Source organism: Ictidomys tridecemlineatus, chromosome 6 (genome assembly GCF_052094955.1).
Source record: "Ictidomys tridecemlineatus isolate mIctTri1 chromosome 6, mIctTri1.hap1, whole genome shotgun sequence".
NCBI lineage: Eukaryota > Metazoa > Chordata > Mammalia > Rodentia > Sciuridae > Ictidomys > Ictidomys tridecemlineatus.
In genome coordinates, this window is record NC_135482.1 from 107071861 (window position 1) to 107097149 (window position 25289).

At 42.3% G+C, this 25289-nt stretch overlaps 2 protein-coding genes and 1 long non-coding RNA gene across 9 annotated transcripts in view; 1 reads left to right on the plus strand and 2 right to left on the minus strand.

The window, feature by feature from the left end:
- Tead4 (TEA domain transcription factor 4) overlaps window positions 1–884 on the minus strand; it is a 69536-nt gene extending 68652 nt beyond the window's left edge. For 3 of the 4 annotated variants that reach the window (XM_078015401.1, XM_040281099.2, XM_021732196.3), the window contains exon 1: window positions 134–884. In XM_078015401.1, coding sequence (XP_077871527.1) covers window positions 134–884 — 751 coding nt within the window. The remainder of the gene's footprint in view (window positions 1–133) is intronic. The other variant, XM_078015403.1, reaches the window with a different exon arrangement.
- On the plus strand, window positions 108–16631 carry LOC120888381 (uncharacterized). Its single transcript, XR_005731967.2, has 3 exons — window positions 108–246; window positions 767–949; window positions 15391–16631. It is a non-coding gene; the product is annotated as an uncharacterized LOC120888381 (long non-coding RNA).
- Tulp3 (TUB like protein 3) overlaps window positions 13494–25289 on the minus strand; it is a 61226-nt gene continuing 49430 nt past the window's right edge. For all 4 annotated transcript variants that reach the window (XM_040281105.2, XM_013362284.4, XM_005334000.5 and 1 more), the window contains 7 exons: window positions 20344–20477; window positions 19801–19998; window positions 17447–17559; window positions 16848–16962; window positions 15597–15695; window positions 15030–15201; window positions 13494–14389 (listed from right to left, as the gene is read on the minus strand). In XM_040281105.2, the coding sequence (XP_040137039.1) occupies window positions 14256–14389; window positions 15030–15201; window positions 15597–15695; window positions 16848–16962; window positions 17447–17559; window positions 19801–19998; window positions 20344–20477 (965 nt within the window). In that variant the 3' untranslated portion in view covers window positions 13494–14255. The remainder of the gene's footprint in view (window positions 14390–15029; window positions 15202–15596; window positions 15696–16847; window positions 16963–17446; window positions 17560–19800; window positions 19999–20343; window positions 20478–25289) is intronic.

Here is a 25289-nt window from a genome sequence, read left to right on the forward strand (position 1 = left end):
GGAGTCCAAGGCGGGAAGACGGACGGCGGCAAGAAAAGAGCACCCGGAGGGAAGCACGCGGCGCGGCGGGCGGAGGGCGCACGGTCGGAAGGGGGCCCCCTGGGGCTGGGAAGGCGCGGCGGGCGCCACTCACCTGACCGGGATGCGGCGGCGGCGGCGGGCGACGGAACCGGGAGCTGCGGCCCTCCCCACCCCCTGGCTTCAAGTTTGCCAGGAGGACGCCTGGAATGTGCGGAATGAAGGCTGGTATGAGATGCGCGCAGCCGAGGGAGGGAGCCGGAGGGAGTGGCGGCCCTGCCACCGGCACCTCGGGGAGGAGACTGGGACGCCCGGGAGGGGGCGGCCGGTGAGGGGCCGGGCCGGGCCGCGGGGCGGGGTTGGGGCGGGTCGCTGGCAGGCGGCGGTGGGGGAGGCTGAGCGCGCCCAGGCGGGGACGCGGGCCTCGAGATCCCAGTTCTGGGACCAGGACCTCTGCGACCAGCCCAGTCGCTCCCCGCCACGCATTTTTCCTTTGGTCTCAGCCCCAGTTCTCTTCCAACTCTCTTCGCCCCTCTGCTTCTTTTCCTCCGGGCGGAGCCCCGACTCCCTTTCCCCGGAGCCGAAAACTTTACTTTCTGCCTGAATGGGGTGTCTCCCAGGAGGACCCAGCCCCTGCCTCCGTCCTGACACCCTCGGGGTGAAAGACCGGGGAAGGGGCGGGCGCCCGGCGTGCAGGAAGGGCTGCTCCCTTCCCGCGACTCCCAACGAAGGACACTTCTTGCTCCAGGGAACCAGGAAGCAGGAACTCTCAGCTCGACTCCCAGATCCGCCACTGGTGCCCCCACGCTGGTCCTCTGGTGTCCCTCAGGATCCGCAAAGCTGTCACTAGGAAGAATAAAGCACATGGGAGAAAGCAGTCAGTGTGAGATCCGTGCGGTATGGCAAGAGACTCGTTCTGGACTCAGTAGTAGTAAGTCAATAAAGATTTATCCAGTATGTACTATGTGCCCACTAGTAAAAACAGGAAGGACAGGACCTCAGCCTCTACCCTCAAAGAGCTTATAATTTAGCTGGGAAGACTAAAGGTACAGAAAAATGTGTTCATTTAGTGGGTGTCTGGATCTTAACCATGCCAAATTAATTTAGGGGAAGAGGGATACAGGAAACACATGAACTCCTGTATGGAAATCTTCAGAACACATTGACTTGAAGATATCTCTGTCAGCCACCTTGTGGCTTTGGGAGACTTGAAACCAGAGGACTTGGCTTTTTTTTTCAAAAATCAAATCCAACCTCTAGAGTGATATCGTTGAACCTTGTATTGAAGATATTGTCCAGATCTCTTCTCCTTTGCCAAACAGTAAATTTATGTCTGATTTATCTTGTTTTTCTTTTTTTTTTTTAAACTAGGGATTGAACTGACCATAGGCTACCTACCTTTGTCAATGCTGCTCCACAGAACTTATCCTTCAAGAGATGAAGGATAAGGAGGCACTTTACCATTGACCTATATTGCCAAACCTTTTTCCTTTGTATTTTGAGACAAAGTCTCATGAAGTTACTTAGGGACTTGCTAACTTGATGAGGCTTGCCTGAAACTTGCATCCTCCTTCCTCAGCCTCCTGAGTCTCTGGAATTACAGGCATGTGCCACCACACTGGGCCTGATTTATCTTACTTTTGACCCAGCACCAACATGGTGCCTAGGTTAGAAAAGTGCATAATACATACATATATTGGTACCAGGGATTGAACCCAAGGGCGCTTAACCACTGAGCCACGTCACACCACTAGCCCTTTTTATTTTTTTATTTTAAAACAGGGTTTCACTAGATTGCTTACCGCCTCACCAAGTTGCTGAGGCTGGCTTTGAACCTGCCATCCTCCTGCTTCAGCTTTCTGAGCCATGCTATTACAGATTTGCACCACCACACGCAGCTGAAAAGTACATAATAAATGTTGAATGAAAAAAAAATTGCTACCATGGAAGATACTGAAAAGATGTACTATTAAATGTCAGAGTTGTATCCAAGAGGTGTTCCAAAAGTCCAGACAGTGCAGCTAGACTGTCTCCAATCTTCCAAGGCAAAGAAGACTGAGGAAGCAGCTGTCATTTGGATATATAAATGCTTGTTAAATAATGAGTCATATCAAGGCTTGGTCACACCTCATACACCTGAAAAGACCACAACACAAGGCAGTTATCAGCCCCACATGGAGTACAAACTGTAAGGACTACTTAATTCAATAATACTGTGTTGAGTGACTATTGACTTTGACACCAAGCTAAGTGCAGGAATAAGTCCCTGCCCTCAACAAGTTCAGAGTCTAGGTGAGAAGATAATGATTATGCAAAATTCAATGGTAACTCAAGGAAAGGAACAATGAAATCCAAGTTACAGGGTTCCATTTGCTTCATCTCTTGAAGGATAAAGCCAAATTGAGACTGGAAACCCTGCTCAAGTCCTGTGGAGCAGCATGGACAAATGTAGGCTCCTGCAGGCTGTTTAGGAAAGGTGTGTGAGCAGGAGAATGAGATGTGAAGAATGCAGTTAAAAAAGGGGAGCTGGGGGCTGGGGTTGTGGCTCAATGGTAGAGCACTCACCTAGCATGTGTTAGGCCCTGGGTTCAATCCTCAGCACCATATGAAAATAAATAAATAAAATAAAGGTATTGTGTCCAACCACAACTAAAAAAATATTAAAAAAAAAAGTGGGAGCCAGGTTGGGAAGATAGTTGTATGGAGTTTTGGCCATCATAAAAGCCATAAAGTGCCAGGCACAGTGGCACTTGCCTGAATCCCAACAGCTCCCAAGGCTAACGCAGAAGGATCAAGGTTCAAGGCCAGCCTGGGCAATTTAGTGAGACCCTATCTGAAAATAAAAAAATAAATAAATAAAAAGGGCTAGAGATATAGCTTGTGGTAGAGCGCCCCTAGATTCAATCCCCAGTATCCTAACAACAGCAAAGTCACTTAGACACAGTTGTGACATATTCGGCGCCACTATCAAGAGACTCTGGCAATAGTCTTGGGGGTGATTCAGAGACTTAGGGTGTCCTAAGCTCAAGGAGTGGTCCTGAAGATGGCAAGTCTGAGTGCAGCCTCAGCAACTTAATTAAGGATCTGGAAGTAGACCAGAGGCAAAATCTGCTGAAACTGTTGCTTAGAGTTTGTCTGTGAAGATGAGAGAGAAAATAAAAATGGGCTAAACCTTAACAAGGGAGCAATGGATGGTGTCATTACTGAGATAAGAATTCAAACAGCAAGGTTATTCAGGTGAGGTGGAAGGTGAGTCCTGGCCAGGTTGAGAGGAAGGTAGGACAAGGCAGAGTAGAAACAGGAGAGCCACCCTTGGGAGTCACATTCAGCACAGACTGTTCAGAGGGAACTTGAAGTTCAGTTTTCTTTCCCCCAAATTTTAACTACCCAAAACCAAGACCGTCAGTGGCCAAAGCTGGAAAGCTATGTCTTTTGGGATTTTGGCTTCCTAGCCTCACCTTCCTTCATAGATTTACCTCCTAATAGAGAATCTTTGGGAATTTCACACCTGAAGCAGTTGAGGATCCTCTGAGTAAAGAAAGAAAACTGATCAGATACGCCTATTCTGAAGGGTTAAAGACTGACAGTGATTTTAGACATAGAACCTGTCCTTCCCGGGGTATTCCCACTTTTTAAGGGACCACCCCCTCACTCACTGATCCCTAAGAATCAATCTATTGATGGAAATATTTCATCAGTTTGCCTCAAGCTGGAAGAGACACAAAAATGCATCATGTAATCCACAACTGTCCTTACTTCCTGGTGATCCAGACCACTCTAATTCTACAAATGGATTCTCAATCAAGCTTGCTGATGGGTGGTGCAGGTGGAGAGCAGCAGGGGTGTGGTGAGAGCTGGTTTTGATGTGGGGAGGGTATTTGTGTTGGTTATAGGCTGAAGTCAAAGTTAAAAATCATATTAATTACTGTTACCATAGGTTGTTTGGTATTATTTCCATTGGCATGGGGCGCTGTACCACTGTCATAAACTTTGTTTTCCTAACTCTCATAGGTCATAGTCAAACAAATTATCCATATGACATTTTGTAGAACAAATTCAACCACATCTATGTCATAGAAGTCTTTGCAGCTATTAATAATGAGATGTTTTATATTTTATTTATAGTTATTTTTTGATGCTGGAAATCTAACCCAGGGCCTCCCACAAGATGTTCTTTTTAAATAATCTAGACATATATAAGTGGGAAAGCGGGGTCTAAAGACAGTATTTATATATCTTTATTTTTACCTCTGGAAGCTTGAAGATTGAGATTTCTTTATTTTCTCATGTTATTTATTTTGTATGACTAATTAGTACTTTTACACTTATATTTATTCATTCATTCATTCATTCATTTTGCAGTGCTGGGAAGATCCTTAAAATGCTAGGCAAGCACTCTACCAATGAGCCATATCTCTAGTCCTACATATTTTTTTGAGATGGAGTCTCACTGTGCTACCTAAGCTGGCCTCAACTCCTGGGCTCAAGCAATCCTCCTGCTTCAGCCTCCTGAGTTGCTGGAACTATAGGACCAGCCACCTTGCCATGTTTATACTGCTTTTATAATCAGGAAGAAAATGGGATTACAACTACATATCTAACCCTTCCCTCATTTCTCACTCCCCTCTCCCCATACTTCACATCTTTTAAAAATGAAATAAGCCCAAGTGCCCATAATCCCAGTGGCTCAGGAGGCTGAGGCAGGTGGATCACAAATTAGAGGCTAGCCACAGCAATTCATTGAGGACCTAAGCAACTTAGAAAGAACATGACTCAAAATTAAAAACAAAAGGTTGGTTATGTGGCTCTCAGTGGGTAAGTGCCCCTTGGTCCAATCCTTGGTACCAAACATAAAATTAAATTAAATAATAAAAAAATGCTGGGGATAGTCCAGTAGAAGAGCACTCCTGCATTCCAGTCCCAGTACAATGCAATAAAAATAAATAAATAAATAAATAAATAATAAGAATAAAATAGGTTCTGGGTGTAGCTCAGCACTAGAGAATGTGCTTGGCATGCTCCAGGCTTGGGTTCAATGCCCAGGACCAGAAAAACAAACCCAAACATTCATATATCAAAACTTCACATTGTACATTGTAATTATATGTAATTTTTACCTGTCAATTATGCCTTAATAAAGCTGGGGTAGAAAGAGGTTATATAGCCAGGTACAGTGGTGCTCACATGTAATCCCAGCTACTCAGGAGGCTGAGGCAGGAGGATGGTGAGTTCAAAGCCAGCCTCAGCAATTTAGCAAGGTGCTAAGCAACTTGGCAAGAACCTGTCTCTAAATAAAATATAAAAAAGAAGGGCTGGGGTTGTGGCTCAGTGGTGGAGTGCCCCTGAATTCAATCCCTAGTTAACCCCCCCAAAAAAGGTTTTATATACATATATATATAGTTAGCACTATTTAATGATCTTTGGATCTTTGAGGAAACACCAACATTTACATCTTCCTAACTCTTCATTCCTTCTTTCAATGTCCAAAATGTTTGTTTCAACCATTCCTAAGTTTATAATACTAGCAAATTATTTTCCAATAAATCTAACCATGTTCCCCAAACAGACAAACAAAAACTGGCAACTGGGATCCAATAGCCCAATAGATCTGACAAGAGCAGTAAGAGACACTGTTTCCCAACCTTTAGATAAAAGGCAAACAATGTACTGTTTTTGAGATTTCCCCAAAGCTGCTTCCTCCCAGAGTGCATTATGATTGACTCATTCTTACTCTCTCTTGCTCAGCTAAGACTCAGGTTCTTTCTCTCTTTTTTGTACAGTTCTGGAGATTGAACCCAGGTGAGCTCTACCACTGAACTACACCTCAGCCATTTTTATTTTTTATTTTGAGAGAGTGTCTTAATAAAATGCTGAGGCTGGCCTCTTAAATTGCTGGGGATTATAGGCCTGCACCACTGTGCCCAGCTTCTTCAGCTTTTTCTTTTCTTTAACTGGGGATTGAACCCAGGGGAGTTCTACCACTGAGCTATGCTCCAGTCTTTTTTATGTTTAATTTTGAGACAAGATCTCACTGAATTGCTGAGGCTGGCTTTGAACTCATGATCCTCCTGCCTCAGCCTCCTGAAAGGCTGGGATTATGGGCATGTGCCACTGCACCTGGCTTCTTTTTCCTTTTAAACCTCTGTGTCCTACTTTTCCTTAAGTGGACTCTTCATCTTGTGTTCCAAGAACAAAATGGACTCTGTGTGTGTGTGTGTGTGTGTGTGTGTGTGTTGTGCTAGAGATGAAACCCAGAACTGGGTGCCTCACACCCTCACACATGCCAGGCAAGTGCTCTACCAGGAGTCTTCTTTATTTCTGTAGAATAAAAGCAGTCAATAATTTGATAAGCATAATATTAGTTCTGTTATTTCTTTTTTTTAATATTTTCATTACTTTTTAGTTGTAGTTGGATACAAAACCTTTATTTTATTTATTTTTATGTGGTGCAGAGGATTGAACCCAGGGTCTCGCATGTGCTAGGTGAGCGCTCTACCACTGAGCCACAATCCTAGTCCAAAGTTCTGTTATTTCTTTATCAAAGAGAAGTAGAGGCCTGGAGTGGAGCTCAGTGGTAGAGCACTTGTCTAGCATGTCAGAGGTCCTGGGTTCCATCCCTAGTACGACAAAAGAAAAAGGAAAAGCAGCTCTGGATGTACTATATAGGGAATAGCACCCGTGACAGATTGAATCTGAACTGAGTTGTGTCCCCCAACCCCAAATTCACATGGTGAAGTGCTAACCCTCAGTACCTCAGAATATGAAAATGATTTGAGATGTTCACAGAGGTGGTCAGATTAACAGGAGGTCATTGGGGTAGGCTTTAGTTCACTCTTGAGTGTTATTCTTCTAAGAAGGTAAACATACACAGATCAAGGGATGGCCATGTAAGAACATAGGAAAGAGGGGTGTCTACAGGTCAAGAAGAGAGATCTCAAATAAACCAAACTTGCCAGTACCTTGACCCTGAACTTCCAGACTCCAGAACTATAAGAAATAAATTTCTGAGCTGAGCATGGTGGCACATGCTCATAATCCCAGCAACTCAGGAGGCTGATGCAGGAAGATCACAAATTAGAGGTCAGCCTCAGCAACTTAGTGAGGCCCTAACCAACTCAGTGAGATCCGTCTCTCAAAATTTACAAAAAAAAAAAAAGAAGAAGAAAAGAAAAAATCTGGGCTGGCGATGTGGCTCAAGCGGTAGCGCGCTCGCCTGGCATGCGTGCGGCCCGGGTTCGATCCTCAGCACCACATACCAACAAAGATGTTGTGTCCGCCGAGAACTAAAAAATAAATATTAAAAATTCTCTCTCTCTCTCTCCCCCTCTCTCACTCTCTCTTTTAAAAAAAAAAAAAATAAAAAAAAAAAAAAAAAAAAAAAAAAAAAAAAAAAGAAAAAATCTGTTACTGCAGCTTGAGCTGATTGATTTAGTAGTTTTCTAGATTGGGGAAAAAAAAAAAAACTGGTTTCTGGCACCCAGAGGTTTAAGTTTGCACCCAAGTCTCAAATGGGGATTGTTTCTTTTCTTTTTTTTTTTAAGAGAGAGAGAGAGAGAGAATTTTTTTTAATATTTATTTTTTAGTGGACACAACATCTTTGTATGTGGTGCTGAGGATCAAACCCACGCCAGGTGAGCGCGCTACCGCTTGAGCCACATCCCCAGCCCTGGGGATTGTTTCTGAGATACCCAAGATCAAGTATCCAGGGCTGGGGTTGTAGCTCAGTATTAAAGCACTTGCCTTGCATGTGTGAGGCACTGGGTTTGATCCTCAGCACCACATAAAGATACTGTGTGTTCATCTACAACTAAATATATATTTTAAAAAAGGTCAGGTATCCAGAGTCTTCTTGAAAAAAATCAAAAGCAGGCTCCAACCTACCCAGCTAAAATGTTTTTTAATCTTTATCTATTTATTTTTATGTAGTGCTAAGGATCGAACCCAGTGCCTCGTAAGTGCTAGGCAAATGCTCTACCACTGAGGTAGGGCTGGGGATGTAGCCCAGGGGTAAAACACCCCTAGGTTCACTTCCTAGTATCGCAACATCATCAAAAAGTAAATTAATTAAGCCGGGCTCGGTAGTGCACACCTATGATTCCAGCAGCTCAGCTAAGCAGAGGCAAGAAAAAAACAGCTAAAATTCTCATCTTCAGTAAACCTGTTGGAGACAATATTCTGAAGATGAGTATTAATATGTGTATTATGACCTCAATGGGGATTAAACAATTTGGGTTTAAATTCCAGCTCTGCTACATAATAGACAAGACTCAGTTTCCTCATTGACTTTCCTAGTCCTTTTTATATTTTATTTGGACACAGGATCTCACTAAGTTGCTGAGGGTGGCTTTGAACTTGCAATCCTCTTGCCTCAGCTGAGCTGCTGGGATCATAGGTGTGCACTACCGAGCCCGGCTTAATTAATTTATTTTTTGATGACGTTGCGATACTAGGAAGTGAACCTAGGGGTGTTTTACCACTAGGCTACATCCCCAGCCCTTTTTGATTTTTATTTTGAGATTGTCCAGGCTAGTCTCGAACTCATCCTCCCAAATCATTGGGATTACAGGAATTAGTCACTGCACCCAGCTGAGTACTGCTTTAAGAAACTGTCAAGAGTTTCTTTCTTTCATTTTTATTTTTTGGTACCAGGTATTGAACCCAGTGGCATTTAACTACTCAACCACATCCCCAGCCCTTTTTTAATTTTTATTCTGAGACAGGGTTTTGCCAAATCACTGAGGCTGGCCTTGAACTCACCATCCTTCTGCCTCAGCTTCCTAAGCTGCTGGGATTACAGGTGTGAGGCACTGCACCCCACTGATTTAGTAGTTCATAAACCAATATAAAAGTATAGACTTGGGGCGGAGGGTGTGGTTCAATGGTAGGGTGCTTGCCTAGCATGCGAGAGGCACTACTGAAGTACTAAAGCCATATTTCTATATTATGCTGATATAGTTTGTCCCAAGCACGCATTAATTAGCACCTTAGAATTTAAACTTGAACTCAATTTTTAAAATCATTTTTCATTTCTGTTAGTACTGGGGATTGAACCCAAGCCTCATGTTGATCCTCCTAATTCCTCACCTTCCTCTGCCTATCATCCTTTTCCCTCAGACTATTCTTCCTTCCTAGCTTTCCTGCTTCCAAGCTACAGAACTTCAAGACAATTATTCTTGAGAATCAGTCAGGCATGGTTGCACAGGCCCGTGATCCTAGTAGCTCTGGAGGCTGAGGCAAGGAGGATCGTGAGTTCAAAGCCAGCCTCAGCAACTTAGCCAGGCACTAAACAACTGAGGGAGATCCAGTCTCCAAAAAAAAAAAAAAAAGGTCTGGGGATTTGGCTCAGTGATTAAGTGCCCTTGGATTCAATCCCCAGTACCAAAAAAAAGAAAATCATAACAAGGGACAGAATCTAGGTAGAGAGTGTTTAGATATGAGACCCCTGAGGCTTGAGAGTCACCACATTAAACAAGAGATGTGTCATAAAAGGTGGTGATACGCCAGGAAAGCTCTCACCCCCACTTGGTTCCTGATATCATTTGAATGTTGAATGTCCCTCAAAAGCCCATGTGTTAAAAACTTGACCTCCAACTTGGTGCTATTGGGAAGTCGCGGAGCCTTTAGGAGGTGGGGCCTAGTGAGAAATCCTAGGTCATTGGGGGTATGCCCTCAAAGGGTTCTGTGGGACCCTGACCCTTCCTGTCTTTTTCTTCCTGGACATGAGGACAGTTTTACTCCCCCACTTAGAAACTCTAAAGCCAAGTGTGAGGCCCTGGGATCAATCTCTACCAAAAGAAAAAAAAATGAGTTACTAGAGTTCTCAGGCATTTATGAGAGTCATGCTGTGACACTAGGGTGCTTAGTAAACAAGATGGTGCAGGAGTCTCAGCCTTTTTAGACCTCCTCACCTATATTACATCAGTGTTGTTATTTTAATGCACTTGTAATGTGCAGCTTTGGTCCCCAGGTGGTGCCATAAAACCATCTGATGTCTGTAGTCCTCACAGCACTAACAGCAAATTATTATTGTGGCAGCCCAGGTTTTTGTAGGTGGGGGAAAATCTACTGGTTGATCTGTTGAAAGACTAGACTTTACTGCAGACTGAACCCAGGGACATCTGCCACTGAGCTACATTCCAGACCTTTTTTTTTTTTTTGAGACTGGATCTTGTTAAGAAGTTGGCCTCAAACTTGTAATTCTCCTGTCTCAAGCCACTATACCCAGCAAGACAGGCATTTTTTTTTTCTTTTTTGCAGGGCCTCACACATGCTAGGGAAGTACTCTACCACTGAGCTACATAAGCAGCTCAAGACTGAGGTCTTGTGTGGTGGTGCTCACCTGTAATCCAAGATACTCAGGCTGAAGTTGGATGATTGGGAGTTCAAGGCCACCCTCCGAAACTTAGAGAGACCCTGGTTCAAAATAAAAGGACTAGGAATATAGCTTAGAGACAGAGTGTCCCTGGGTTCAGTTTCCAGAACCAAGAAGAGACACACCAGCCATGATGACAAGGAGACAGAGCAGCAGAGAGTGCATCAGGATGCAGCGTGCACAAGGCAAGGAAATAGGTCTCAGGAGATGGGACACAAGCTGGCCAGTCCCAGGTCAACCCCTGGCAGGGCAGAGAGCAGGCATGTGGAGTGAGGATATGGGCAAGGGCCGTTCTTCTCAGAGAAGGAGCTGGAGGCCAAGGAAAAGGGCAGCTCCCAGTGTCCCAGCATTTCCTCTGTGGAGCAAGGTGTCTGAGAGAATTATGTACCGTTAATGTAACTGAACTGACAAATGTCAACTCATCTCATAATTGTACTGGTAAAATAAAAGACATTTATTTTTTCAAAATCAACTGGACACTGTGGCACATGCCAGTAATCTCAACAACTCTGGAAGCTGAGGCAGGAAGATCCCCAGTTTGAGGCCAGCCTCAGCAACTTCACTACAGACCCCGTCTAAAAATCAAAAGGGCTGGGGCTGGGGTTGTGGCCCAGTAGAAGAGCTCTCGCCTCACATGTTAGGTGCTGGGTTCGATCCTCAGCACCACATAAAAATAAATAAATAAAATAAAGGTATTGTATCTAACTACAACTAAAAAAATTAAAAAAAAAAACTGAATGCTAAGCTAGGTGTGGTGGCACATGCCTATAATCACAGTGGTTCGAGAGGCTAAGGCAGGAGGATCGTGAGTTCAGAGCCATTCTCAGCAATTTAGCCAGGCCCTTAGCAACTCAGCAAAACCCTGTCTCTAAATAAAATATTAAAAGGGGGAATTGAGCACAGGCTCCAGCTCTCACTCTGCTTCAGGCTCCTGCTTTTTTCCTGTGTCTTATTATTGCCATGACACTGCTTTGTGAAGGGAAGCCTACTAAAGATTTGTGAACATATGCTTTCTTTTCAACTTATCAATATAAGGTAGCGCTTAAGGGCTGGGGATGTGGCTCAAGCAGTAGCACGCTCGCCTGGCATGCGTGTGGCCCGGGTTCGATCCTCAGCACCACATACCAACAAAGATGTTGGGTCCGCCGAGAACTAAAAAATATTAAAAATTCTCAAAAAAAAAATAATAAGGTAGCGCTTAAAATGTGAATTCTTAGAGGTGGGGGAGGGGTCTTTTACCATTAGACACTTCACTTGTTTGGCAGCAATGACTATAAAAGACATCCTGAAGGCTCAGCAGTGCAGTGTCCAGGTGATATAAATGCTGTTCTCTGTGGCCTGTCAGCCTAGCTCTGGGTCCTGCTACCAGTCCAGTAAGCTCTGGTGTCACATGGATGATGTGCCCTGGTAGCAAAATAGACGGCTCAGTCTGCAGCCTCCTGCTCTACCCCAGGTCCAAAGTTTGTGCTGATACTGATCACCGAAAGACCTCATCAGCTCACTGCTGACACGATGAAAAATTTCACTAGAGACCCTGACAGAGGAACTGTAAGGATGAGATCAGGAGGAAGATGACATTCATATTTTTATATAAATTATCATTTATTTCTGTAGCATACAAAAGGTATAAATATGATTTATGTAAAACCAATCACCTGCACACTCAAGACGAGAGTACATGAAACTGGGGTCTGTAGCTTTGAGTCAGAGAGAGTAGGAAGAAGCAGGATCAGATCCAGTCACCCACCATAGGTCCTCCATTCCCAGACACTGTTATCCTAGGACAGGAAATCAGTGGACAGCTTTCTACTTCAACAAGGGTCACTTGTTAGACGGTACATCAGCACGGTGGGGACAGAGGTATGACAGGCTTTCGGGCACTTTTATAAACGAGGCACTTTATGGGAAGCATGCCTGAGGTGTAAACCAATTATGTTGAAACAAGCAGGCCGCCTTGCCAGTAGGGGATGAGCACGAGATCTCCTCATCTCCCGGGTCTCCTGCCTTTATGTGGCTATTTGATTTGGAGAAAGGAGCAGCAACAGGAAGCAGGGATGAAAGGAGGGAAATATCACAGAGCCGCATCTGATTCCTGGCCTCATGCTGCCAAACAGCTCAGTGCCCAAAGGCTTGGGAGTTGAATGGTGCTCAATATAGAACTCACAGAGTTTTTGGATTCTCAAGTTCAGATACCACTGTGGTGTCCATGAATTTGTGTAAGAGTCATAATTTGCTAGGAGGAGCTCATATCTGAAAGACTCAGTAGAAATCTTAGGATCTGAGAGGAAAAGTGACAGGAGCAGCATCTGCACTGATGGACCAGCCTTAGGGGGCCAATAACATGGACATCAAGAAGGGCCCAAAGCTCTTCCCAGAAAGGTGTGCAGAGCTCAAGAGGCAACTAGCGGTATTCACCAAATCTCTTCTGCCACCTCTCTTGACAATGACACTGATATAGTTCCTGCACATAACGTTCCCTTATTTCTTGCAATGTGTGCAGGTGTGTGTGGCCTTCCACACTAGTGGCACCATGGTGTCATAGCTGTGGGAGGCACAGTGGGTTGAGAAGGAAGGCAACTATCAAAGGACTCTGGGTCTTCACTAGAGCTAAGTCCCCTCTGGAGTATGTACTTTCAGCCTAAACTGAAACGACGACAATTAAAGAAAATTTTCACATCGTTGATCACAAATCTTGTCACAGCCACTGAGATTGCTGCCTACCCACCTACCCTGAGGGAAGAAAACAAGGGGAACTGTGATGTTAGAATCTTCCCATTCCATGGAAAAAGAAGCTGGTCCCAAGAAACAAATACTACACTCCCTCTGATAAAGAAAACACACTTCTAAGCTGGTTTCCTGGGGCACAAAAGGTCTTCTTCCAGGGGAGTACAGTGCAGGCTCTACCTTCCCTTATGATGGGAGAGCAGAATTCAGTCACCTGTGTGGGCTCAAAATGATCACTAACTTTGGGTTTTCTTGGTCCCTATGGTAGATGACAATCTAGAACCATTGTCACAAAAACAAGGTAAAAGCTACCTAACAATGGCTGTAGCACGAGTACCCCTTAAGGTACAATCCGTAAAACTGTTGCTCCTGGGTGTCATTTTCTACTCACAATTCCATGATCACAGGCCCCTTCTGGAAGTTGTTCAAGCCCACAGAGCATATGGATATACCTGAAGCAGGAGTTGGCAAACTGGAGCCCACAGGCCAAATCTGGCCTGCTGCGTGTTTTTGTAAATAAAGTTTTATTGGAACACAGCCACATTTGTTTGTGCATGAAATATCTACAGCTACTTTTGCACTGCAAAGGCAGATTTGAGTAGCTGTGAGAGAGATTATTAGGCCATTTGAAGAAAGTTTGTAGGCTCTTGCCCTGGAAACTAAACGCAATTTAGGGAACCATCACTCTCTGAAAAGGCCTTCTAAAAAAGAGACCCAAGTATTTAATCGTTAGAATCTGATTCTGCTGCAAATCTCCAAGCATAAGAATCTCACTCTTGAGGCACAGAATCTGTTGGGTGATAACTTCAGGAGCCACTAATGAACTCCTGACAAGAACTTGTCTGTGCTTTAAACCCTCTCTCACCCAAGATAAGCTAAGCTGTGATCCCTGACCAAGTCTCTGGAGCTCAGAGAAGGGTGTGTGTGTGTGTGTGTGTGTGTGTGTGTGTGTGTGTGTGTGTGTGTGTGTGTGTATACACAGTCATGCATAAACACATGTATGTACTGTATGTACACACACACACACAGGAATCATTCCAAAAGAGTCATACTCTTGCTCTTCATGTTCTGCAAGGTCAAGGTGGCGATTTCCTGCTCCTGAAAGCTCTGTAGCAAGCGAGCTCAGCTCTGATTGCTTTTTTTACTCGCAAGCTAGTTTGCTGTCAAAGCTAGAAAGCCCAATAGCGAAGGCCTGAAGTGCACACAGCGGGTAGTTGTAGTCCAGCGTGAACACATCATCTGCCACACGTCCAAACTGCATGACTATGTAGTCAGCTAGAAAAAGAAAGAAATTTGGAGGTTAGACCACAATGTGATTATACTAGGGAAAAACTCAATATATTTTTAGATACAGGGGACAAAACAAAACTCAGGATCAGTTTATCACCAGTTCTCTTTAAATTAGGAAACTGAAACAAAGTGGGTGTGGGCTAGGGCGTAACTCAGTGATTTCCATGTGATTAACATGTACTGATGCCCTGAATTCAATCCCCAACATGAAAGAACCCAAAACAAAACAAAAACAAAGAAAAAGAAATGATACAATAGGAAATATATAGAGGATACAAAAGTTTTGTTTTCTTTTGTTTGGTACTAAGGATTGAACCCAGGGTTGCATTCCTAGCCCTTTTTGAGACAGGGTCTTGCCAAGTTGGCGAGTCTGGCCTCAAAACTTGCAATTCTCCTGCCTCAGCCTCCTGAGTCACTAAGATTAACAAGCATGGGCTGCCATGCCTGGCTTCAACAACAATTGGGAAGTTTTCTTCTAAAAGTCTAGTTTTGTCTTTCCAGACAAATCCTTTCTTTCCGAAGTAATTCTCTCCTGAATATAACTTCCTATCAGTTATAGGAAGCAATCATTTCTGTTTTGTCAGAACCTTGTCCCCATTCCAACACAGCCCTTCCTGTGGCTTACGGTCATTTTCATGAACTATCTGGAAGTTCTTCACAGATGCCTGAGTGACCCGGCCGTGAAAGTTCAGCACATAGGACTGAGTGTCGTCATTCCAGACTGGGGCCTTATTGTGCAGTTCAATCAAGTTCTCCATGGTTTTGTTTTGCCATTTTGAAAGCAAACTCTCATGATCCTGGTGGAAGATAAAATTGTTACTTTGTACTGAGAAGTATGATAACACATTTATTTTAAGGCAGAAGTAGGTAAATATTTTCTCCATTTCAGAAAGGGTAAATTAAAAGAAAAGAGTTAAATTCAACACTAACAGCCAGGTTGTTGTTGTTGTTATTTATTACATATGATCCAGCATTTCTCTTTGCAGAAGAAATGATTTCAAGTCAATGACGTCACTAGCATCTCTGGAACTGCAATTATCCTGAGAATTTGGGCGACGGCTCTCCTAAAGAAGAGTGTGAGCATATTCCAGTTCAGGATCTGAACGAATCAATACTTTCTCTGTGCTGATCTCTTCTGTGTTATGTCATTGTCTTTTTGAGCCCTTTGCCAATCAAGCCTGTCCTTACTTACATTTCGTGGCCGAAACGGGATTCGCTCATGATTCATATTCATCCCTGGAATAATCACAGACATTTTCCTAGGACCTTTAAATCCAAGCACATTTGTTTCCTGGAAGATGGGAAAATAAAGCACAATTTGAAAGCAGAAAAGAAAAAGAGACCATGTCTGTCCTAACATGAGGCTTCCTTAGGCACACACATGCTGCCAATGGGCCGGGCTGTGGCTCAGCAGAGGAGTGCTCGCCTGGTGTGCGTGAGGCAGTGGGTGCCTCAGCACCATATGGAAATGAACAAATAAAACAGAGGCCTGCTGTCCATACACAACTAAGAAAAATTAAAAAAAAAAAATACGGAGGATGGCTGGGTGCAGAGGTGCACTCCAATAACCCCAGACACATGGAAAACTGAGACAGATAGATCACAAGTCAAAGGCCAGACTTGGCAACTTAGTGAAACCCTGTCTCAAAATTTAAAAATGCAAAGGGCTGTGGATGGAGCTCAGTGGATAAGTGCCCCTGAGTTCAATCCCCAGTACCAACACACCGGCAAATGGTAACAATGTCAAGAACACCAAAAACAATTTTATTACTTTGTGTAATTAAAAAGAGAATGAAAATTAGGAAGCTTGGTCAGTAGCATGTGCCTATAATTAATCCCAGACACTTGGGAGGCTGAGTCAGTCCTTAAACCCAGGAGTTCAAGGATAGCTTGGGCAACTTGGTAAGTCTCTATCAAGAATAAAAGAGCCAGGCACGGTGGTGCATGTCTGTAATCCCAATGGCTCAGGAGGCTGAGGCAGGAGGCCAACTTCAGCAATTTTGAGGCACTGAGCAACTCAGTGAGACCCTGTCTCTCAATAAAATACAAAAAAAAAAAAAAAGGAAATCAACTTGAGAAATGGAAAGAGGGAAGGAAGAGAGGGAGGAAGAAGGGAAGAAAAGAAGGAAGGATTAAAAGCAAAGAGATGGTTTTACTGTATTCTAACTTCTGGTCAATGGAGAAAAGGTCAGGAAGGTCTGAATTAAGTGGCATTAGGAAAGGAGAAGAGTAGATGAGGCAAGAAACAGCACAAAAGTGAAAAATAATTCCTACATAAATAATTTCACAATTAAATAATCAAAACATGAGTATATGAGGAAAACGATACCAGCAGCAGAAAGAGGGATCAGAGAAGTGGAAACGAGCCTGGAGGGCGGCTGGCGGTGGCACCAGCAGGGTGTGCGGGGTGAAGGAGAAAGGGTATGCTGGGAGGGTCACGTACGTAGCAGATGGCGGCCAGCTCCTGCCGCGTGTGCGCCTTTTCAACCAGACCCTGGGCCCTGACTGGGCTAACTCCATGGTCATACACTGTGAACTTGGTCCCCATGAGGTTGGATCTAGTGTCAGGAGAAAAAGGCACAATGGGATCCGTGTATTTTCCTAACTAGGAGAGAAAAGGTTAAGCAGTAGAAGGGAGGCCTAGCTGCCTGCTCTCCAAATACTCAAAGGGTCATCATCACTTTTTCAAAGATCTTTCATTAGACAAGGAAGGGACTTAAGATTTTCTTTTAACATTGTTGTTTTCGTTTTTGATTCCACATCTATACATGCTGATTGTAAAAACTAAAAAGCGTATGGACGGGGTTGGGGATGTGGCTCAAGCGGTAGTGCGCTGGCCTGGCATGCGTGCGGCCCGGGTTCGATCCTCAGCACCACGTACAAAGATGTTGTGTCCGCCAAAAACTGAAAAATAAATATCAAAAATTCTCTCTCTCTCTCTCACCTCCTTTAAAAAAAAAAAAAAAAACGTATGGACTGTTCTGAAACCATAGGAATGCAGGTATCAGAAATAATAGGATAGTGATATAAGGCTGCTGTCACCTGAGTTTGCCAATGTAACTTTCCCCTTCACGAGATAAATCTGTTGCATCAGTGGAAATCAGGTAGTTGGATGTTTTGCTCTTCTTCCGCTTTCTACCTGCAAGAAGAAATATCTGGGGAAAAAAAAAAACAAAAAACGTGTCAATCAAAAAATGAAATCAAGTGAACCCCCAAGGTTCCGCCTATTACTTCAGCAAATGTTTTACAAGTGTCTACCATGTGCCAAGCACTCAATCTTTGGGTCATTTCCCTTTCCCTTTCCCCTTTTCCTTTCCTGCCTTTCTCCCTCCCTCCCTTCCTTTCTCCGTCCCTCTCTTTCCCTTTCTTTTTTTCTTAATGGGAAACTGCTTTCCCTTTATTTAGACTTTAAGGAGAAAAAAACAAACTTTGGTCATATGCTACCATTATTTTGCGGTGGGGAGGGGGGTACCAGGGATTGAACTCAGGAGCACTGGACCACTGAGCCATATCCCCAGCCCTTTTTGTAATTTTATTTTGAGACAGTGTCTCACTGAGTTGCTTAGCACCTTGCTTTTGCTGAGGCTGGCTTTGATCTTATGATCTTCGTACCTCAGTCTCCTGAGCTGCTGGGATTACAGGCATGTGCCACCATGCCTAGCTACATGTTACCTTTAAATTGGTGCTGGGGGTTGAACCCAGGGCCTCATGCACACTAGGCAAGTGCTCTACTACTGAGCTACACCCCAGTACTCTTTTCCCGTTTTCTAAATCCTTTATGCTTCTCAGAATTCAACATCAGGAAGTCTGGGAGTATGGCATAGAGCAGAGGGCTTGCCTAGCACGCATGGGACCCCAGGTTGAGTCACCAGCACCAACAAATCTAACCAAAACTATCACAATTTCCTTCCTGTACATTTTTATTTACTCTTTATAGTTGTAGATGGACAAAATGCCTTTATATTATTGTTTATTTTTATGTGGTGCTGAGGATTGAACCTAGTGCCTCACACATGCTAGGCAAGCGCTCTGCTACTGAGCTATAGCCCCAGCCTGCCTCCTATACATTTTTAATGAACTCACTAACTTGACTCTCCATATAAGTCTTTATGCCTTTATTCTTAAAACTTCCAGTAACTTCTAAAAGAATCATCATCTAATGCCATGAAAAAGTCTTTTCATTTGTAGGAGAGACAGGATCCTGAACACCTTCCTGTAGCTGTTTTTGAAAACTTCTTTTTGTATTTTGTTGTTGTTTTAAGTCCCTGTGGCTTTAGTGATTGTAGGTGTTAACATGCTGGTATGTTGTTAACCCTCAATAAGTAGTGTTTATATGAATAATATCTACCATCATCATCTCATTTCTAAGCACTTAAAATCATCCACTTATATCTAGAATTAGTCCAAAATGCTCTGCTTATTAGCAAGTATTAAACTGCTTCAAACTTGCTGGGCAAGGTGCACATGCCCATAATCCTAGCAACTTGGAAGGCTGAGGCAGGAGGATTGTAATTCCCAGGCTAGCCTCAAAAAAAAAAAAAAAAAAAAAAGAAAAAAAGAAAAAAAAGAACTGGTGATGTAGCTTAGTGGTAACAGTGGTAAAGAGCCCCTAGGTTCCTCAGTATCTGCCACCCACACAATTTGCCTCAAACATAAATTAGAATGTCTAGGCTAAGAAACAAGATTCTTGCATCTCTTTTCATATTTCCAATTCCTCCTATTCCCTAAAACTTGTTCTCCTTTCCATGTCCTGTTCTACCAAGATAAAAAGAAAAACTAACCAAAAATAAATAATAGGAGAGGGGGGAAAAGAATTACATTAAAACTTTCTCTAGGGCCTGGGGGTGTGGCTCAAGTGGTAGCTTGCTTGCCTAGCATGCTTGAGGCACTGGATTCGATTCTCAGCAGCACTACATAAAAAATAAAATAAAGATATCGTGTCTACCTAAAACTAAAAAAAAAAAAAAAAAAAAAAACACCTTTCTCTAGGGCTCCGTAGCTCTGTGGTAGAGTACTTGCTTGGCATGTGCAAAACCCTAGGTTCCATTCCCAGCATGAAAAAAAAACAATCTCCTCTATTTATCCTACACACTGATAAGTCTTTTCCCTGGGGCCAGGCAGGGGTGGGGAAGGATAGATCCTGGCTTTTTGACTACAGTTCTTTGAAGACAATGAAAACACCTCTGGGGATTAACACACAATCCACTTCCAACCAACTAGATAACTATCAGCATTATCTCCCTGTCGTGAGGCTCACCAACAATCTATTCCTGCAAGTCTTCTCAAGAGTCTTCTCAGGGGCTCAGTGGTAGCGCTGGCCTAACAAACCCTGGGGTCCATCCCCAGCACCACAGAAAAAGAGGGGAAAAAGTTGTCTTAGAAATCAATCCTCATACCTTCCGATTCTCATCTTTTTCCAGGTGCATAAAGTAAGTGGGAAAGAGACCCCGATCCATTCCCTTTTTATCCCTGGTTATCCGACACTTCACTGTGACACCTCGAGGGGCGGGACTATAGGCAAAATCCTCCAAATTCTCCACTTCTCCCAGCTGGTTGTCAACCTGCTGGGACACAGCACTGGAAGCTCCTGGATCCTGAAAGGACGGCCACACGTGAGCAATAGGCTGGGTAAGAAAACCTCAGACTCTCTGCAAAAAGTACTGATTTCTCCCTTGTCTCTAGTCTTCCAACAAAACACAAGACACTGAATAACCAAACAAGGTGTGGATACTCAGAGTAATGAAGACACTTAATAAAAAACAGGACATGACCTTACAGTGGCTAACCTAAGACAGAACAATTGAAGTCATAATTTCTCAGTCTAAATTTGAGTTTACAACTTTTGAAGGAATCCTCAATCAGTAATCATATTTAATACATTTGATTATTTGGGAAATAGCCAAATTAGCTCCAAAGGAAGAAGTTTCAGAACTACATACTGTGGTTGATTTCTGGCTGGATGCAGAACTGGGTCTCTCTGTTTCTGAATATGGTGACTGTGAACTTAGTTTTTTTCCTCCTTCTTCCTCACCATCAGTATCCTCCTCATCAAAGTTCAAACTGCTTGAGATACCTGGCAGAAAAGTAAATATTGACAACAATGGCTTAAAAAAAGAATATCTTTTAAACAAAGATAAGTTTGAATTTTCTTGCTTAAAATATTCCTAACCCAGCTAGGGATTCAGCTCAGTGATGCTGCATGTAGGAGCACGCGCCTAGCCTGCGCAAGGCTTGGCTTCCATTCCTAGCACCATCAAAGACAAAAAGAAAAAAGGAAAGAAATCCTAACTATTCTGACCCAAAATATAAGATGTTTTACCCCAAATCTGACAATTCATATTCTCATACCCTCCTTATTTTTTTTCCCTTTCCACTATTGCCACCCCAATTTAGCTGTTTAAAACATAGAGTCTGCCGGGCATGATGGTGCAGGCCTATGATCCCAATGACTCGAGAGGCTGAGGCAGGAGGATCACAAATTTGAGGCCAGCCTCAACAACGCAAAGTGAGGCCCAAAACAACTTATTGAGACCCTTTCTCAAAACAAAAAATAAAAAGAGCTGGGGATGTGGCTCAGTGGTAAAGCACCCATCAGTTAACTCCCCAGTACCAAATAAATAAATAAATTTCTTTAAATTTATAAAATAAAACATATCTAATGGAAAAACTTATTTACAAATCACCCATCTGATAAAGGGGTTAATGTCTAACAAATAAAGAACCCATACAACAATAACAAAAAAAGCAAGTCAAGTAAAAAATGGACAAAGGTTATCAGCAGATGAATAGATTTTTTTAAATGTGGTATATAAACACAAGGGAGTTTTATTCAGCCATAAAGACGAAAAAATTATGACATTTTGGAAAGCAGTATGGAGATTCCTTAGAAAACTTGGGGGTGGAACCACCATTTGACCCAGCTGTCCCACTCCTCAGTTTATACCCAGAGACTTAAAATCAGTATACTACAGTGATGCAGACACATCAATGTTTATAGAAGCTCAATTCATAATAGTTAACTATGGAAATAACCCAGATGCCCTTCGATAGATGAATAGATAAAGAAACTGTGGTATACACACACAATGGAATATTACTCAGTCTTAAAGAAGAATAAAACTAGGACATTTGCAAGTAAATGGATGGAGTTGGAGAATATCATGCTAAGTGAAATAAGCCAATCCCCCCAAACCAAAGGCCAAATGTTTTCTCTTATATGCGGATGCTGATCCATAATGGGAGGGCCTAGGGAAGAATGGAGGAACTTTGAATTGGTCAGAGAGAAGTGAAGGGAGGGGAGGGGATGTGGGAGTGGGAAGGGTGGTGGAATGAGATGGATGTTATTACCCTATGTACACGTATGGCTGCATGAATGGTGCGACTCTGCATCGTGTACAGCCAAAGAAATGAGAAGTTGTGCTTCATTTGTGGACAACAAGTTGAAATGCATACTGCTGTAATGTAGAATTAGAACAAATAAAAAAGGGGAAAAATGGTTTATCTAAAAAAATTTGTAGGAAAATGGATAGAACTTGAGAACATTATGTTAGTGAAATAAGTCAAACTCTGATCAAGGATTATATGTTTTCTTTCATATGTGGAAGACAGAGAAGAGAAAGGAAAAGAAAGGTAGGTGGTATCTCATGAAAATCAAGGGGAAATCAGTAGATTAGAGAAAAGGGATGGGGTAGGTAAGGAAGGCAGGCAGTGCTGGGGAGCCAAATTGGCCAAATTACATTGTTTTATTGTGTGTATATATGAATATGTAACAACAAATTCTATCATCGTATATGTATATACACAAAAGAATTGAAAGCAGAACCTGAACAGGTATTTGTACAAAAATGTTCACAGCAGCAATATTCAAAATATTCAGCAGATGGCAACCATCCAATATCCATCAACTGATGAATAAACAAACAAATTATGGTAGATGCATACAATGCAACTATTATCTGGTCTTTTAAAAGAATGACATTCTGATAAATGACAACACAGGCAAACCCAGACATTATGCCAAATGAAATAAGATAGATACTAAAAGACAATCTTGTATGATTTCATTTATATGAAGTACATAGAACAGGAAAATCTGTAGAGACAGAAGGGATAATAGTGGTTGCCAGGAAGTGGGAGCAGGGAGAAATGGGGAATTATTTTGAATAAGTATGGAAGAAGAAGTTCTTAGATGACAAAAAGTTCTGGAGATGTTCTGGTGACAGTTGTACAACACTGTAAATGTACTTCATGCCACTCAACCATATACTATAAAATGGTAAATTTTGTTTTATGATGTATTGACGTATCTTTCATACTCCTTCCCCACACAAAATCAATGATAGCCTGTTTTCTAGATCAGTTACTTTTTTATTTTTCTGTACTTTGCTTATGTTTAGTCAACTAACTCCAGTTAAGATATTTAAAATACTACCTAAAATTCATGCAGAATCTTTCATAATCTTTTTTTCTTTTCTTTTTCCCCCAGTGCTGGAGATGAAACCCAGGGCCTTTGCACATGCTAAGCAAGCACTCTACACTGAGGAACATCCTGAGGCTTATAAAAACTTAAAACTGTGAGATGAAAACACTTTTTTTCATTGTTTTCCTCACATTTACTTGAGTTTGAGTAGGAGATCCTGGCAGCATTATTTTTGTTTTGTTTTTTGTTTGTTTATAGGACATACAGTCTAGAGAGGAATACAAATGTAAGTGGAAGTGTGACATAAAGTATAACATGTGTGATAAAAGCATAGTGCTCAGACTTACAGTTGGGAGGAGGCAGCTCACGGAAAATTATTTCCTTAAGAGAAAGCATCAAAAATAGGACCTAAACTAAATTTCCTTTTTTCTTGTGTCCATAGACTGAAGTGACTCTTATATAATAAGATTTATATAATAAATCATGATTTATATAATAAATCATGGGTTTACAAGCAGATTTAACAACAGTGTGGCTTTTTTCTCCAAACCACTTCCTGCCCACATTCAACCATCTTAGATGAAAGAAAATTATAATCTATCCTTACATAGTGCATAAATGTATTAGCTTTACTCAAGGACACCCAAGGATAAGACAAAGGCTAGTTAAAACTCAATCTCAAGTGGAAACATATGTCCACACAAAAACTTACCCAATAGTCCCCTGTTATCTGTGATTTCAGTTACGCACAGGCAACCATAGCCCAAAACCATTAAAGGGAAAATTCCATGTTTTGAGAGACCACATTCACATAACTTTTTTTTTTTTTTTTTAGGTATGGATGGACATAACACATCGCCTTTATTTTTATGTGGTGCTGAGGATCGAACCCGGGTTCCACCCGTGCTAGGCGAGGGCTCTACCGTTGAGCCACAATCCCAGCCTCAACACATCACTTTTATTACACTACACTGTTACGATGGTTCTACTTTATTAGTAGTAGCTGTTAATCTCTTACCGTGCCTAATTTATACTTTACTTTTTATCATAGGTATGTAGGTATAGGAAAAACACAGCATACATATGGCTTCTGGCATCCATAGGGCATCTTAAAATATGTTACCCCCAGATAACAGAGGCTACTCTACATTAATACTCATAGCAACATTATTCATAATAGAACTTGGTATGTTGGCGCTCGCTTGTAATCCCAGCAACTCCAGGGGCTGAGGCAGGAGGATAGCAAGTTTGAGCACAACAACCTCAACCAACTTAGTGAACCTCAGAAACTAAGCAACTTAATGAGACACTGTCTCAAAATAAAAAAATAAAAAGAGCTGGGGATGTAGCTCAGTGGTAAAGCACTCCAGGGTTCAATCCCCTGTACAAAAAAAAAAAAAAAAAATCACAATAGACAAAAGTAGGACAGGGGCTGAGGATATGGCTCAAGCAGTAGGGCACTCGCCTGGCATGCTTGCGGCCCGGGTTCGATCCTCAGCACCACATACAAACAAAGATGTTGTGTCTGCCGAAAACTAAAAAATAAATACATAAAAAAAAAATTCTCTCTCTCTCTCTCTGTTAAAAAAAAAAAAAAAAAGTAGGACAAAACCCCAAATGGCTACCGAGTGATAAACAGATACATAGAATGTAGTCTATCTATATAACGGAATGTTATTCAAAATAAAAAGGAATGAAGTAGTGATATGTGCTACTACATAGATAAACCTTGAAAACATTATGCTAAGTGAAAAAAAATATGTTGGACCACATACTGTATGATTCCATTTACAGAAAGTGTCCAGAAAAGGCAAATCCATAGTTGGTAGTTGCATAGGATTGCGGAGGTAAGAGGGAAATAAGAAGCAACTGCTAATGAGTACAAGGTTTCTTTTTGGTGTAATTAAAATATTCTAAAATAAATTGTGATAATGGTTGTAGAACTCTGAATATACCAAAAACCACTCAGCTACACCCCCAGCCCAAGAACCATCAAATAAGACTGCTTATTTACAGGCAGATGTGGATCTGTCTTTGCCCAGCTTAATCACCACGTCATGGCGCTTTTCTTCTTTTTGTGCAGGGTTGGGGAAAGAACCCAGGTCATTGCTCATGTTAGATAAGCACTACCACTGAACTAAATCTCAGCCTATATAAAATTATTCTTCTAAGGAGCAAAGAAAACTATAGGGACCTCTATACTTATAATAATGAGAACTCCTGGTACAAAGTAGGTTCTAGATTATCATGAACTAAGAAATGGAGGCAGGGTAAAGGTGTTAAAAGCAACTTTTGTCAAAAGAAGTGAAAAAGCCTAGAGTCCCAAAGAAAAGAGAAAAAAGAGCAAAGTGTTATCCAATATTTATCCAAATACTGAGAAAGAGCTGGGTGTGGTGGCATACACCTATAATCCCAGCTACTTGGGAAGCTGAGGCAAGAAAGTTGCAAGTTAGAGACCAGTGGGGC